Raw genomic sequence first — 14,401 nt, forward strand, 5'->3', positions numbered from 1 at the left:
CTAAAGAACAAGATGATGATACCAAACCTTTATGGACCTATGTTACAAAGATAAAAAAGTGTAGTTGGTGGTGAAAATTATGAGATAAAATGCAATATTTGTGATTTTACCTTTAATGGGTCTTACACTAGAGTGAGGGCACACTTATTGAAGATGACAAGAAAGAGAGTTAGAGTTTGTCAAAAGGTAACAGTTGCCAAACTTATAGATTTGAAGAAGATAGACAATGAGGCTACATTGAGGGTGGAGAGGTCAAAAACAAAATCTGTGTCATTGCCTCCGGTTTCTACTCAACACCAAATGGATACAAACACTCTTGGTGTTGATCCAAAAAAGAGAAAGACATCATCTGTAGAAAATGCCTTTAATTTGCAAGCTAGAGAGACACTTGATCATGAAATTGCTAGGATGTTTTACTCTTCGGGGCTGCCTTTTCATTTAGCAAGAAATCCTCATTATAGGAAGGCATTTGCCTATGCTGGCAACAATCAGATCAGTGGTTACCAACCTCCAGGTTATAATAAATTAAGGACAACATTACTTCAAAATGAGAGAAGACATGTGGAGAATTTGTTACAACCAATTAAAAATGCATGGAGCCAGAAGGGTGTGAGCATTGTTAGTGATGGATGGAGTGACCCGCAAAGAAGATCTCTTATTAATTTCATGGTTGTCACGGAGAGTGGACCTATGTTTTTAAAGGCCATTGATTGTTCAAATGAGATCAAAGACAAGGATTTCATTGCCAAACATATGAGGGAGGTAATTATGGAGGTTGGACACTCAAATGTTGTGCAAATAGTGACGGATAATGCAGCCATTTGTAAAGCAACAGGTTTAATAATTGAGGCTGAGTTTCCTTCCATTTATTGGACTCCATGTGTTGTCCATACATTAAATCTTGCTTTGAAGATCATATGTGCAGCCAAGAATACAAAAAAAAAAAAATAATGTTGCTTATGAAGAATGTTCTTGGATCACCCAAATTGCGGATGATGCAATGTTTGTGAAAAACTTTGTCATGAGTCACTCTATGAGACTATCAATTTTCAATTCATTCAATTCATTGAAATTGTTATCCATTGCTCCAACAAGATTTGCCTCCACTATTGTAATGTTCAAGAGATTCAAGCAATTGAAGAAATGACTCTAAGAGATGGTCATTAGTGACCAATGGTCTTCTTATAAGGAAGATGATGTTGCAAAGGCTAAATTTGTGAAAGATACTTTGTTGGATGATAAATTGTGGGATAAGGTTGATTATATTCTTTCTTTCACTAGCCCTATCTATGATGTTCTTAGAAGAACGGATACAAAAGCTTCATCTCTCCATCTAGTATATGAGATGTGGGATTCAATGATTGAAAAGGTGAAGAATGCCATATATCAATATGAGAGAAATGAGAGTGAAGGATCAACCTTTTATGAGGTAGTGCACTCTATATTAATTGACCGTTGGACTAAGAGTAACACTCTTATCCATTGTTTAGCTCATTCTTTAAATCCTAGGTAATTGACTCTATACTTTTTTACTTACATTTTTTTTAGAATTACATAAATTTTAATCATGTATATATTTCTTTTTAATTGTAGATATTATAGTCATGAATGGTTAAGTGAAGATTCTAATCGAGTTCCCCCACATCAAGACATGGAACTCACTCGTGAAAGATTAAAATGCTTCAAGAGGTTCTTTCTTGATGTGGATGTAAGGAGGAAAATGAATATTGAGTTTACCAACTTCTCGGATGGAAGAGAAGGTTTTGATGATCTTGATTCTTTAAATGATAGAGGTCAAATGGATCCAAAAGCTTGGTGGCTAATTCATGGCATTAATGCTCCAATACTTCAAAAGATTGCCCTTAAGCTACTTGCGCAACCTTGTTCATCTTCTTGTTGTGAAAGGAATTGGAGTACATATTCATTTATCCATTCTTTAAAGAGAAACAAGATGGCACCACATAGAGTTGAAGATTTAGTATTTGTTCATAGCAACCTACGACTTCTCTCAAGGAATACTCCACAATATCATCAAGAGGAAACTAAAATGTGGGATGTAGCTGGAGATGATTTTGGGTCACTTGATGATTGTGGTATTCTTGAAATTGTTAGTTTGTCTTTAGATGAACCAGAGTTAGAGGGTGTCTTTTTCAATGATGATTGCTAGTTTGTGGAATTCTTGAAGACTTGAAGTTGCTAATTCATCATCTTGCTTTATAATTTTTTTTTTGTAAAAAAATAAAGCGTACAAATTGTATAATGAGGTCTCTTAGTATTTTTTGTGACTCATTATCATAGGAAAAATTCTTTTGAGATGATGATGAATATATAAATCTTGATTTTAATTTAGATCTTTTATGCATATCGCTCATATTTAATTTTATGTAATTTTATTTTATTTAATTATATATATATATATATATATATATATATATATATATATATATATATATATATATATATATATATATATATATATATATATATATAGCCGTGTCCGTGTCCTACATTTTCAACATTTCAGGTGTCCACGTGTCCGTGTCTGTGTCGTGTCCGGTGTCGGTGCTTCATAGGTGATATACAACTGCAATATCAGTTTATCAGCATAAAAAATATCCTCATTTTGTTGAAGAGATAAAGGAGAAGTCATTGAGTTCATCAGATTTTGGCAGGGGGATCAAATACATGTCTAGCTTTAAAACATTTCTATTGGAATAAATAGGTTCAAATATTATAGTGGAGAGAGGAATACACATTTATGTGTTTCATTAGCTCATCTAATCAACAAGCATTTTTAGTGATATCAAGTAGAACCATTGGACATTGGTATACAATATATGTACCTTTAATTGGCTTCCTTGGACATTTTCGTAGGCCTCATCTGCCTCTTGTGGACTTTTAAAAATTGCAAAGGCAGAATAACTTGCTCCTTGACCTTTCCTGGAAGGCTGCAGTAGATTTTACAATGCATTAGATTCAAAACTCAAACAAAAAAATGTAACCCAAGGCAGACTGCCAGCAAGAGTGCCTATAAGACAAACCTATATGTCTTCAAATTAAAGACATACACTATTTCAATAATTACCAACAAACCTCTTCTCATAACATTGAGATACTCATAGGACACACTACCTAGCTTCAGTTCAATTTTGAAATCTCCAGGAAGAATTTTATGCAATGTTTCAATGTTTACAGTGTTTGGTATCTTGTGAAGAAGAAGCTTTGCCAGCTCACTTTTTGAAACCTAAAACGAGATAACAGTAATAGTATTGATCTTTAGTTACCAACCACCATGAGTACAACTAAAATCTAGAACCGAAGATGCATATATCAGCTTACATGCTCTTGAACTAATGCAATTGGAAATTCCTTATCAACTCCATGTTTGATCTTTGCAAGAACAAGGTCCATAGCTGCTTTTGCATCATCTAGACAACAATTGCTGATAAACTATAAATATAATATCAATATTTTCCATTTCTGTTTTTCTTCTATCTTGCCACAATTTGCTTGCGCAAGTTTGTATGATGAAATATCTTAAATTTAAATTTAAATAATAGACAAGCACAAGTGCACAACAAAGAGACTTTGCATTCAAGACAACAAGATTCCTCCAAAGGAGTGGCTAAGTGGTAATTTCTCATAATAATGCTTCATAAATTAAATAACATGCAAAGGAGAACTTAGTTTTTGTATGTAAACAATTTGTTACTTGCCTGACATAAACTATTCAAAGAAGGTCTCTTGTGAATAGATCCATCCAAGGATTGGAAGATATATGAAGTGTTAATCACTTTAACATGATCAAGCTTCAGCACTGCAAACAATCAAAATTAGTAAATAAAATAGAACCACAAAAAATAATTCAACAGTAGTCCCTTCCATATACTCAAAAACTAACAATAGATATAAGGACACAACAAAATAGAGTAAAATGTATATCAAACTTGCCACGCAGATCATTAGGCAAACTGTGCCCCACTAATATGATTCCACTTGATAACAATTTGTTCATGTATTTCTATGGAAGTACAATACATCTTCATTATGCACTTGAAAGGATGATATAGGAAAACAAAGGAAACCACAAAATACCTGTATATCAGCCATGGAGCAAGTCACTGCCTCTAGATCTTGAGAAGAGACACCAGTTATCTTTGTTCTGTAGTCTGCAATTTCTTTGTTTGGTTTTACAAGTTCTTCTAGCTTTGACCTAAAAAGTTTTGAAAATTATCTATCTACAACGTTGAAAAGGACAACATTTTAATTGCAAACTCTTTTTTTTTTGTGGGGGAAGTGGGGAGGGAGGTATGCAAAAGAAAGAGTACGCATAAACTAAAATTATGGTCTACCACACAGACTTTAACTACCGCTTCAGTTTCATCTTCACAGAGAACCATTTCGCAGTCAACAACAACCATTTCAGTTGACTTAATCACCTTGGGTTTGTTTTTGAAGTTTATAACTATCCACCCCTTCAAATCCACACCATAAAAACAACATAGATAATGAATTGGTATAACTATCCACCCATTTATATTCAATTACGGATGGTGGCAACAAACCTCATCAATTAATGGAAATGAATAATCCAATGGATATAATGAATGTTACAGAGTTGCTTGGACTAGCCTCTGTGCTGCCAACATCAGCAGGTTACAAAAGTTATTAAAAATGCAGGTGCCAATGAAATCAACACCATTAATATTTTTACTAATTAATTTGAAATTCAAGTGCACTCCATTATCAATCACAAAACCCAACAAGAAGAAAACAACAATTAGCACTAATGAGTCTTTGCTAAATCATAGAGATTATGTATTATGTCATTATTAGTTGCAGTCTCTTCAATTATTCAGAATTGATTACAGCAACAAGGCATATTCAATGTGTGAGCCAACTTCAAATTGGCATGATGATTTAGATAATATATGTCAGGATAACAAGAATTCATAAAATTATAAGTTTCGAACTATGTAAATAGTAATGTAAAAAACAAGGCAAAAGGTACACGTAAAGAGTAATTAGAACATTTAATTTCCAGATGAAATTGAAGAAAAACGTTGAATCACTTAAGGAAATAATAATAAAGGGTTGGCAGAAAGCCCAAAACACATGCTGCAAGTATGACTTTTACAGGAAGCAAATTGAGTCTTCGATAGAAAACTTACAAAATGAAAACAAAATGCTTATAAATATTTGAGTCATAACTCAATTGCTTTAAACAAATGTGTTATGTCAAGTAAAATAACGGTATTATTAGTATTGGTATATAGTCCAAGAAATGTATAACCCCAAATCTTAAATTGACTTCTAGCAGAACAATCACCATTAAAACATACTTGCTCAGGGGAATCATGAGATTTATCTTTCAGTCGCTCCAACATGTATTGATTTAAATGATGTCGCATGATGTTATCAAAAAACTGAGCACAAGGGAGAAATGGATGAAACTCACATCTTTTTGTGTTTGAGTGTGCATATAGGGCACGGAAAAGTTATTTACCTTCAACTCTTCCTCCTTTGAAAATGTCTTTAGAAATGCAGCCAATACCTCATGGGATCTCTTTGATGGATCACTCAAACCTGCCCCAAACTTTTTGTCATGATTGTTCAAGAATTCTTTCTAGCCTCCTAGATTACCTTTTAGGCCTCTTTTTTGTGCTAATTTTACAATATCAACCAGCACCTACCCACATGGAAAGCACTAGTTATCTTGGTTGGACAAAAGTGAAAGAAGAAGGAAATCGAAAACAAAATACTAACAAACCCTCATGAGATTTATCTATATGACTACTGATGACACCACTAGTTTCATCATCATCACCACCAACAAACAAAGAAGTTCTAAAGAAGTTATGCAAACATATGAATCTAAAACTAATCTCTAATTCTCTGTGAACTGATTCATTAAGTTCATAGAAAATGTAGTCTTTCATACATTGAATAAATATTAAAGCATAAGCGTTTAGTCCAACGATGATTGAGTTTTCTTGGTTGCCATTGAAACTATGACAAGGAACACTGTATTATCGTTGGGGGAGATGGAATTGTGATTTACCCTTTTGGCCTTCTCCTCCTCCTTGCATTTCCTTTCTTCTTCTTTTTGTGTGTTCTTGAGTTCCCGCTTCAGCGCACTGCACAAACAAAACATAAAAATTAAAAAATGTAAAATAATATATTTTTTTATAAAAAAAATCCTTTCTACATTGTAATTTTCTTTTAACTTCAATTTTAATCATTAATATGGAAAAACTAAAAAACGTTTGTCATTTTTAATAATTTTATATTACACATTGTTAATAAAGATAATTAGTAGAATTTTAATATCAAAATAAAATTAAAAATTAAAAATTAAAGCGCTATGTTCAAACACATGGATGCAAAGAACATGCAGAAAACAAAGCATTATTATGTTAAATGAAAGTATCCTACCTTATAACCCCAACTATCATGAACACAAACTACAAATGTGCTAAGAAAAAAAAACATGATTTAAAATCTTTAGTTGCAACATTTAAAACCAACTACAACTTTTAAAAATTCACTTAAATAAAAATAATTAACATGCCAATATTTTAGAACTAAATAAATATAAATATAAATATAAATATTTTTTACAAAACAAACATTATTTTTTCTTTATTTTTTTATGTGACTTGTGTGTAATTAACTATTTTGAAAATTCTACTTACTGAAGATGATGGTATATATACGGAACTTCAAAAAATATCTTTTACAGATAAAATAAAATGTAAGAATACAAATAGATGAATTAAAATTACCTTTTATATATAAGTTAATAGTAGCAAAATACTCTAAAAAGAAAAACTTAAACAGTGACCAATTTCAAACAGCACCCATCTTAATCCACTTTTTATAATTTCACACACAAAACATGTAGCATCACACACACCGACACACGTCAACAATGTTCTCTTTCTTAATCAAGTTGTCATTTCCCGCCAAATTCATTTTGAACTCTAAGAGATTTGTAACAAACTTTGTAACTGCTTTTGTGTTAGTTTCTGGATTTATTCTCAATCTGTATATAAGTTCCTTTTGCTCAATGAATAATAGAAAGTGGCTCGATCTAGAATGCCATAGATCTATTCTTTATTGAAGTGGCTCGATCTCCTCAAGGCATCCACTTATGCCAGAGAAAGTATACTCTAGATATTCTCTCTGATTCTGGTATGTTAGCTTGTCGTCCAGCTGCTACACCAATGGATTGTACTACTCATCTTCAAAGCCAAGGTGACCCCCTGCCAGCTACAGCTGCTTCTTCCTATCGAAGATTAATTGGCAGACTTATATACTTAACTAATACTAGGCCAGACATTTCCTATGTTGTCCAACAACTTAGTCAATTCATGAATGTCCCAACCATAGATCACCAAAAGGTTGCCTCGCGGGTTTTGCGATATCTGAAAGGATCACCAGGACAGGGCCTATTCTACCCAGCTTCAGGATCCATTCACATTCAAGCCTTTAGTGACTCTGATTGGGCTGGATGTCGTGATACCAGGCGCTCTATTACTGGTTACTCAATTTTTCTTGGAAATTCTCTCATTTCATGGAAATCTAAGAAACAATTGACTGTTTCCCGTAGCTCATCTGAGGCAGAGTATCGAGCACTAGCAGCAACTACTTGTGAGATCCAATGGCTCACTTATCTCCTCCTGGAGTTTCGCATTTCATTTAATCAACCAGCAAACCTCTTCTGTGATAATAATTCAGCAATCCAAATTGCTTCCAACCAAGTATTCCATGAGAGAACTAAGCACATTGAGTTGGATTGTCACATTGTTAGGGAGAAATGTTTGAGTGGTCTTCTGAAATTGTTACTAGTCCGGTCCTCTATGCAGCTAGCCGATGCATTTACCAAAGCCTTGCAGCCAGCTTCATTCAAATTCATGATTTCCAAGCTGGGAATGATGAACATCTATTCCCAGCTTGAGGGGGGCTCTTAATCAAGCTGTCATTTCCCGCCAAATTCATTTTGAACTCTAACAGATTTGTAACAAACTTTGTAACTGCTTTTGTGTTAGTTTCTGGATCTATTCTCAATCTGTATATAAGTTCCTTTTGCTCAATGAATAATAGAAGCTTGTTTTGATCATCTTGCTCAATTTCTTTGCTTTCTTGTTCATAAGCTTTTCCTCTTTTCTTCTCGAGCAATAGCCTCTGTTTTTCTTTATCTTGATAGCTACTGCACCTAATGTGCAGATCTATGCGTGGTGATTTTCTAGTTCAAGCTTGATTTGTGACACTCTTCTTTTTCTTTCTTTAACACTAAGACAATATTAAAGTCTCAATTTACTACAATGACATCTCTTATATATGAATCGACTACTTAAGATTAATCTAGCATCTAATGTATTTCTAATATTTCAATTACTACTGCCGTACATCTATTCAAAAAATGCAATTTTACAAAAATATGTTTAAATATATTATATTGTTACTATCTACGTAAAAAATCAATGATCCGTTGTAGTGTAGTTGGTTAGGTTATTTGGCTATCACCTGGAAGACCAGTGTTCAAGTTCCGGCAATGGAATAATGTTGTGCCTTGCTTTTTAGGTTCTGTTTTATACCTCATATATATACCTAAACTGTTACAAACCATTAAATGGAAAAAGGAAATTAGCGAGAAAAGAAAACAGAATCACATCTGACATAAATATATATTGCATAATACCCAACAACAGACTTAGAGGCCATAAATGTTATCAGTGGACAAATAATAGAAACTTTTTTCACACCACTCATGCACAGGGGGACTGGTGGTGGCAACAAGTGATAGTAGTGGTAGTTGTAACAACATTGGTAGTAGTTGTGGTGACAATAACAAAGGTGGTATTATTGGTAGTGGTGATGGTGACAGAGGTGTTATTGTTTTTGTTGTTGGTGATGACAATGACAGTGATAATGATATAGATGGTGGTGGTAGCAATGTCGGTGTCGACAATGATGACAGTGACATTGGTGTTGGTGGTGACACTAAGTGGTGGCGGTGGTGGTGGTGGTTGTGATAATTATGATGGTGGTGACAACCAGTTACGATGACAATAATGATAGTATCAATGGTAGCAATGATAGATGTGGCATTGGTGGTAATGATAGCAATAATGATGATGGTGGTGGTAGTGGTAATGATAATGGTAGTGGTAGTGACAACAAATGTATCAATGTCAAATGCGAAAAATGTGTTTTTTAAAATTAAAAATCAAATTCACAACCTTTTTTCTTGGTTTTGAAAATAACTCTAAAAATATTTCAACTTCATTTTTGTTAAACACACTTTATTTTAAAAATTACATTTAAAACCGAAAAACTCACGACCAACCCAAATAAAACCTTACTTATTTTTCAACGTACAACTAGTGGTCCTTTATAGGCATATTAAATGTAATATAATATATTATAATCTTGCTAAGTGGCACATAAGGAACATAGTAGTTACACGTAGTAATTTGCTAATCCTCCCATCTAGCAATAAACAAACCGTGGAGTTACTATTTATCACCATGTAATAACCAAGTAACAAAAACATAACACCTAGTTGGAGTGTTCATGGGTACGAATCACTCGCGAACCGAAATCGATTCAAACAAACTCAAACAGTATGGGTTGAGTTGAATAATTTTGGCTTAATTAACTTTCCATACCTGGAATATAGCTTGTTTTCAAAAAACTATCTAATATTTATTTTTTCCTAGATACCTGAAAAAATTTTGCATTTCATTTTAGTACTTGTTGTTAGGTTACATTCGTTAAGTGATAATGTGGCCGACAGAAGGTCACGTCATCATGCATAGTCACTCATCATGTAAGCGCCTTTTTTCCATGTCATTAATTTTCATTTTTAAAAATAAAAAAAATGAAATTTAAATCAGAATGAAATTTGTATCGTTTTGAAAATCATTCATACCTCGCAAACGACACTTCATCTCGGCAATGGTATTCCCTTTCTTCAATGGCTAATTGTAAGTGTTATCGAGGTAGTGAGTTCATGTATTTTGTGACTTCATTGTAGTGGTTCATTTGCTAGTGGCATTGTTCACAAACGTGAGTTCATCTTCATCTTCCTTCATGTAGGTTGATGTACGTTGAGGTGTATGTGTTGTAGCATTGTTTAGTGGTCCATGTTGTCTTCGAAAACGAGAGAGGAGTCATCTTCGAATTATACTAGGTAATGTTGTTTTATGGTATTATTTATTTTCTTTTTCTTTGTTAGTGGTCCCTTTGTCTCCTATGACCTAGTTGCAGTGGTCCCTATTTTGTGAAGTAAAAATTTTTTAAATTTGCATTTGGATTTTTTTGGGTTTTTGGAAGGTTCGTGTACCGAATGATTTCGGGTTTTGTGTAGGGTTGGTTTATGGTTTAATCGGGTTCGGTTAGGGTTGATTAGTTTTTGATAAGGGTCTGATTAATGGCAGAATTGGGTACAAATTACATAATTAACATTCATGTGTGTGTGTGTGTGTGTGTGTGTGTGTGTGTGTGTGTGTAAACTATTTGGAGTTAAACATTGTTTCTATATGTGTTGCAGGCATGAGTTTCAAATTGAAATTGCATCACAGTGCTTTCTTTCAAAGAGACCTTGTGATGCAATATGTTGGGACTAGCAATTCTGCAAGTGTCATTGATATAGATGCTGACAAGTGGTCATTCTTTAAAGCAATTGGGATTTTAAAAGAAAACTTTGGATATGGTGATCAACCAATAAGGCTATGGTGGAAAGGTGGTGATGGTTACGGTAAGGAGATGACCATGGATAGTTATGCATTGGAGTTGTCTGATTATGTGATTGCTAATGAGTTGTGAGGTGGAGTTGTTTGTGGAATGTGCTGGTGGTAATGAGGGGTTTGTGAATGACAATTTTTGTGAAGACAATAATTATGAATCACTAAAGAATGTAGAGTTAGATGAATCTGAGGAGGAAAGGGCAATTGGACTGGATGATGGTTTTGATTGACTTGTTCCCGAAATTGGTAGAATGAAAAATAAATGAATAAAGATGACAACTTTAAAAAAGGTGTATAATTTGAGGGAGGAAGGTGATGATACTTGTGCTAGTGTTTATGTTCATAAAAATGGTGACATACCTAATAGCCAATGTGTACGTGTTGAATTAATTGAAGTATCTGATGATTACTTCAGCCTAGATGAAAACTTAAACCTACCAAGTGAAATGCGAAGTGATGCATATTTCAGGCAGGTGAACAAAGATATTGATGACAAGAAGGCTACTGGTGGAGGTAAAAAGCCTGGTGGTAGGGGTAAGCAGGGTGCTGGTAGGGGTAAAAAGGCTACTGATAGGGGTAACAAGGGTACTGGTGGAGGAAACAAGCCCGCTAGTAGGGGTAAGAGGGCTGAACATAATTTATTGAATGTCAGTGACACTTTTTTGGTGTCACCTAGTTTTCCTGAAGATGGTTATGTTAGTGAATAGTTGTGTAGTGATGATTCAAATGAAGATGTTTTGAAGAAAAAGTATGAAAGATTCAACCCCGAGTTGCTTTGTAAGGAATTTAAATGGATGTTGAGATTGGAGTTTGCTTCTTTGAAAGAGTTCAAAGAAGTCATACTGGAATACAATGTTTTAATTTGGAGAGAAATCAAGTTTGATTTTAATGATAAGAGACGAGCAAGAACAAGGTGTAAGCATTGCACTGACTATCTGGTATATGTCAGTAAGATAGGTCAGACTGACACATATAGGCTTAGTACCTTACAGCCTAAACACACTTGTGGTAGGGTATTCAATAATAAAAGGGCTAAGTCTACCTGGATAGCCAAAGTGTTAATAAAAAAGATGAAGGCCACATATGTTGACATGTCTATAAAGGACATTACTGATGACATAAGGGCTAACTACTCAACTGGAATTACAAGCTCTAGGGCATGGAGGGCCAAAAAACTAGCAAAACAGGTCGTTGATGGTGATTTTGTCCAACAGTATTCCCAACTCTGGTCATATGTTGTTGAACTAAAGGATAGAAGCCCAATCAATTCATGCTTGATTCGAGTGGAGAGACCATCCATTGAAGTAATACCAAGATTTGGTAGTTTCTATATGTGCTTAGAAGGTCCAAAAACTACTTTCAAAAAGGCTTGTAAACCCTTGATTGGTGTTGATGGATGTCATCTGAAATCAAAGTTTGGAGGACAACTGTTGATTGTTATTGGTAGAGATCCCAATGACCAATACATGCCTATTGCTTTTGTTGTTATAGAAATAGAGACTAAGGAAACATGGAGATGGTTTTTGAATTTGTTGTTTGAGGATATTGGTAGTGTTGAAACCAACAAATGATTATTCATTAGTGATCAACAAAAGGTAAAAAAAACTATACTCTTGGATTGTACTTTATTATTATGTAAAAAGTTTTTGGATTATTTTCATGAGTTAATTTATTTGCAGGGATTACAACAAGTTTTTCTGGAATTTCCAACCCTGATAGAGCACATGTTATGCCTGCGACATCTTTACAACAATTTTAAGAAAAAAATTTGTGGTGGGGTAATACTGAAAGATCTGATGATGGGAGCTGCTAAAGCTACTTATGAACATTTGTGGAAACAAAAAAATGCAACAGATTAAGGACATCAATGAAGATACATATCATTGGTTGTATAAATTGGAGAGGAAAACATGGTTTAAGTATGCATTTTCACATTACCCAAAGTGTGATATTTTGAAGAACAACCTTAGTGAGTCATTTAATAGTACAATACTAGTAGCTAGGGATAATTCTATCATAACAATGTGTGAGTAGATTAGAATGTACCTCATGAATATATTTGTAACACTTAGAGACAAGTTGAAAAATTACAAAGGTGAGGTGATGCCTAAGCCCCTAAAAAGGTTGGATTGAGAGGTTGAAAAGTCTGGGAATTGGGTGAGGGTGAGGGTGCAACTGAAGGTGTAGCTCAGGGTGCAAATGAAGGTGCAGGTCAGGGTGATAGTGCAACTCAACAACTAACTCAGGATGCAAATCAAGGTACAAGTGAGGGTGAGGGTGACGGTGCAACTCAAGGTGTAGCTCAGTGTGCAAATCAAGGTGCAGGTGAGGGTAAAGGTCCACCTAATGGAGGTCAAGGAGCAACTGATGGTGGAAATGAGGGTACACTTGCTGGAGTTCAGCCTGAGCAATTAAATGTTGTTCTGGGTGCACCTGCTAGAGGTCGGCTTGAGCAACTGAATATTATTCTGGGTGCACTTGCTGGAGTTCAGGCTTAATAAAAAAAAAGGACATCACACAAATCAATAAGGTAAAGTTTTCACAAATGCATAACATACTACATCATGGTTCATATAGATTAATTTGGTAATTTATTTTTTGTAGGAAAAAGATGTACATTAGTTTATAAGAAAATTTGTTGGTCCTCAACAACATCAGCATCCTAAACCTACAAATAGGTACACAATGGTACTTACTGTTTTATTTTTGTACTAACTGCATTAATTATTTACTAACTGCATTAATTTGACAAATTTAATTTTTATAGGGGCATTGTGGGCACAACACTGCTTTAAATGAAAAATTACAAAAAACTTGTTCCTAAAAGCAAAACACTAACAACAACCAAGGCATCAACAATAAAAAAAACTTAAAGGTTGTCAACTAACAACTATTGACAGGAACATTGAGCTGGGAAGTGGACTTGCTGACACTCAGACCAAGCCAGACGCATCAGTTAAAGATAGAAATTGACAAAAATAAGACTATGTGGAATACTTTTTGTTGTGGGGTGTGGGAATGTTGCTTGCTTCATTTTTTAGTTTTTGTAATGGGACTTGGGAATCATGTGCATAGTTTGCTACACCTTTTGTGTATTTGTTCTAGACAATGAGCACATTAACTACTACTTTAGGTGTTTTGGGACAATGTCTCTTATATCAAACAATTCTCATTTATGAATATATTGATATCTCTTTTGTTATATTTATATTGCCACATTAACTCCATGAATTAAATCTTCATGTTACTGCAAACTAACAAATATTCATTTCACTACCCCAAATTTAATTTTTTTTAATATCATAGTACCTGTAAAATGTTGTACCTAATTTTTTTTATCTGTTCCATTAAACTATCTGCAAAACAAATCATTTTCATATAATTGACTTAAATTTGTTTCATATTACTACCTCAAATTGTTTTTGGTTCCAACAAACTACCTAAAACCTGACCTTGCTTGCCTTGTTAAGCCAGTACAAAAGATGACATTAACACATCATAAACTAATTTCATTACAAACATCCAACTACATCAAATACAACATAATCACTTTCCAAGTTTTACATCCTACCAACCTACCAAATTTAACAATACAACTACCCAAACAAATGACCAAACTCAGCTACAACTCAGTTTCTTCTACAACC

The 14,401-nt window shown here is 34.1% G+C and overlaps 1 protein-coding gene and 1 pseudogene across 1 annotated transcript; one reads left to right on the top strand and one right to left on the bottom strand.

Annotated features, from left to right (window-relative positions):
• Window positions 1–1,156: 1,156 nt before the first annotated feature.
• On the top strand, window positions 1,157–2,167 carry LOC114371285. Its single transcript, XM_028328763.1, has 2 exons — window positions 1,157–1,509; window positions 1,594–2,167. The coding sequence occupies exons 1-2, from the start codon at window positions 1,157–1,159 to the stop codon at window positions 2,165–2,167; spliced, it is 927 nt and encodes a 308-aa protein (XP_028184564.1).
• Window positions 2,168–2,777: 610 nt separating this feature from the next.
• LOC114371286 lies at window positions 2,778–5,776 on the bottom strand (annotated as a pseudogene).
• Between the last annotated feature and the right edge of the window lie 8,625 nt (window positions 5,777–14,401).

The sequence above is a fragment of the Glycine soja genome, chromosome 10 (genome assembly GCF_004193775.1).
Source record: "Glycine soja cultivar W05 chromosome 10, ASM419377v2, whole genome shotgun sequence".
Classification (NCBI taxonomy): Eukaryota; Viridiplantae; Streptophyta; class Magnoliopsida; order Fabales; family Fabaceae; genus Glycine; species Glycine soja.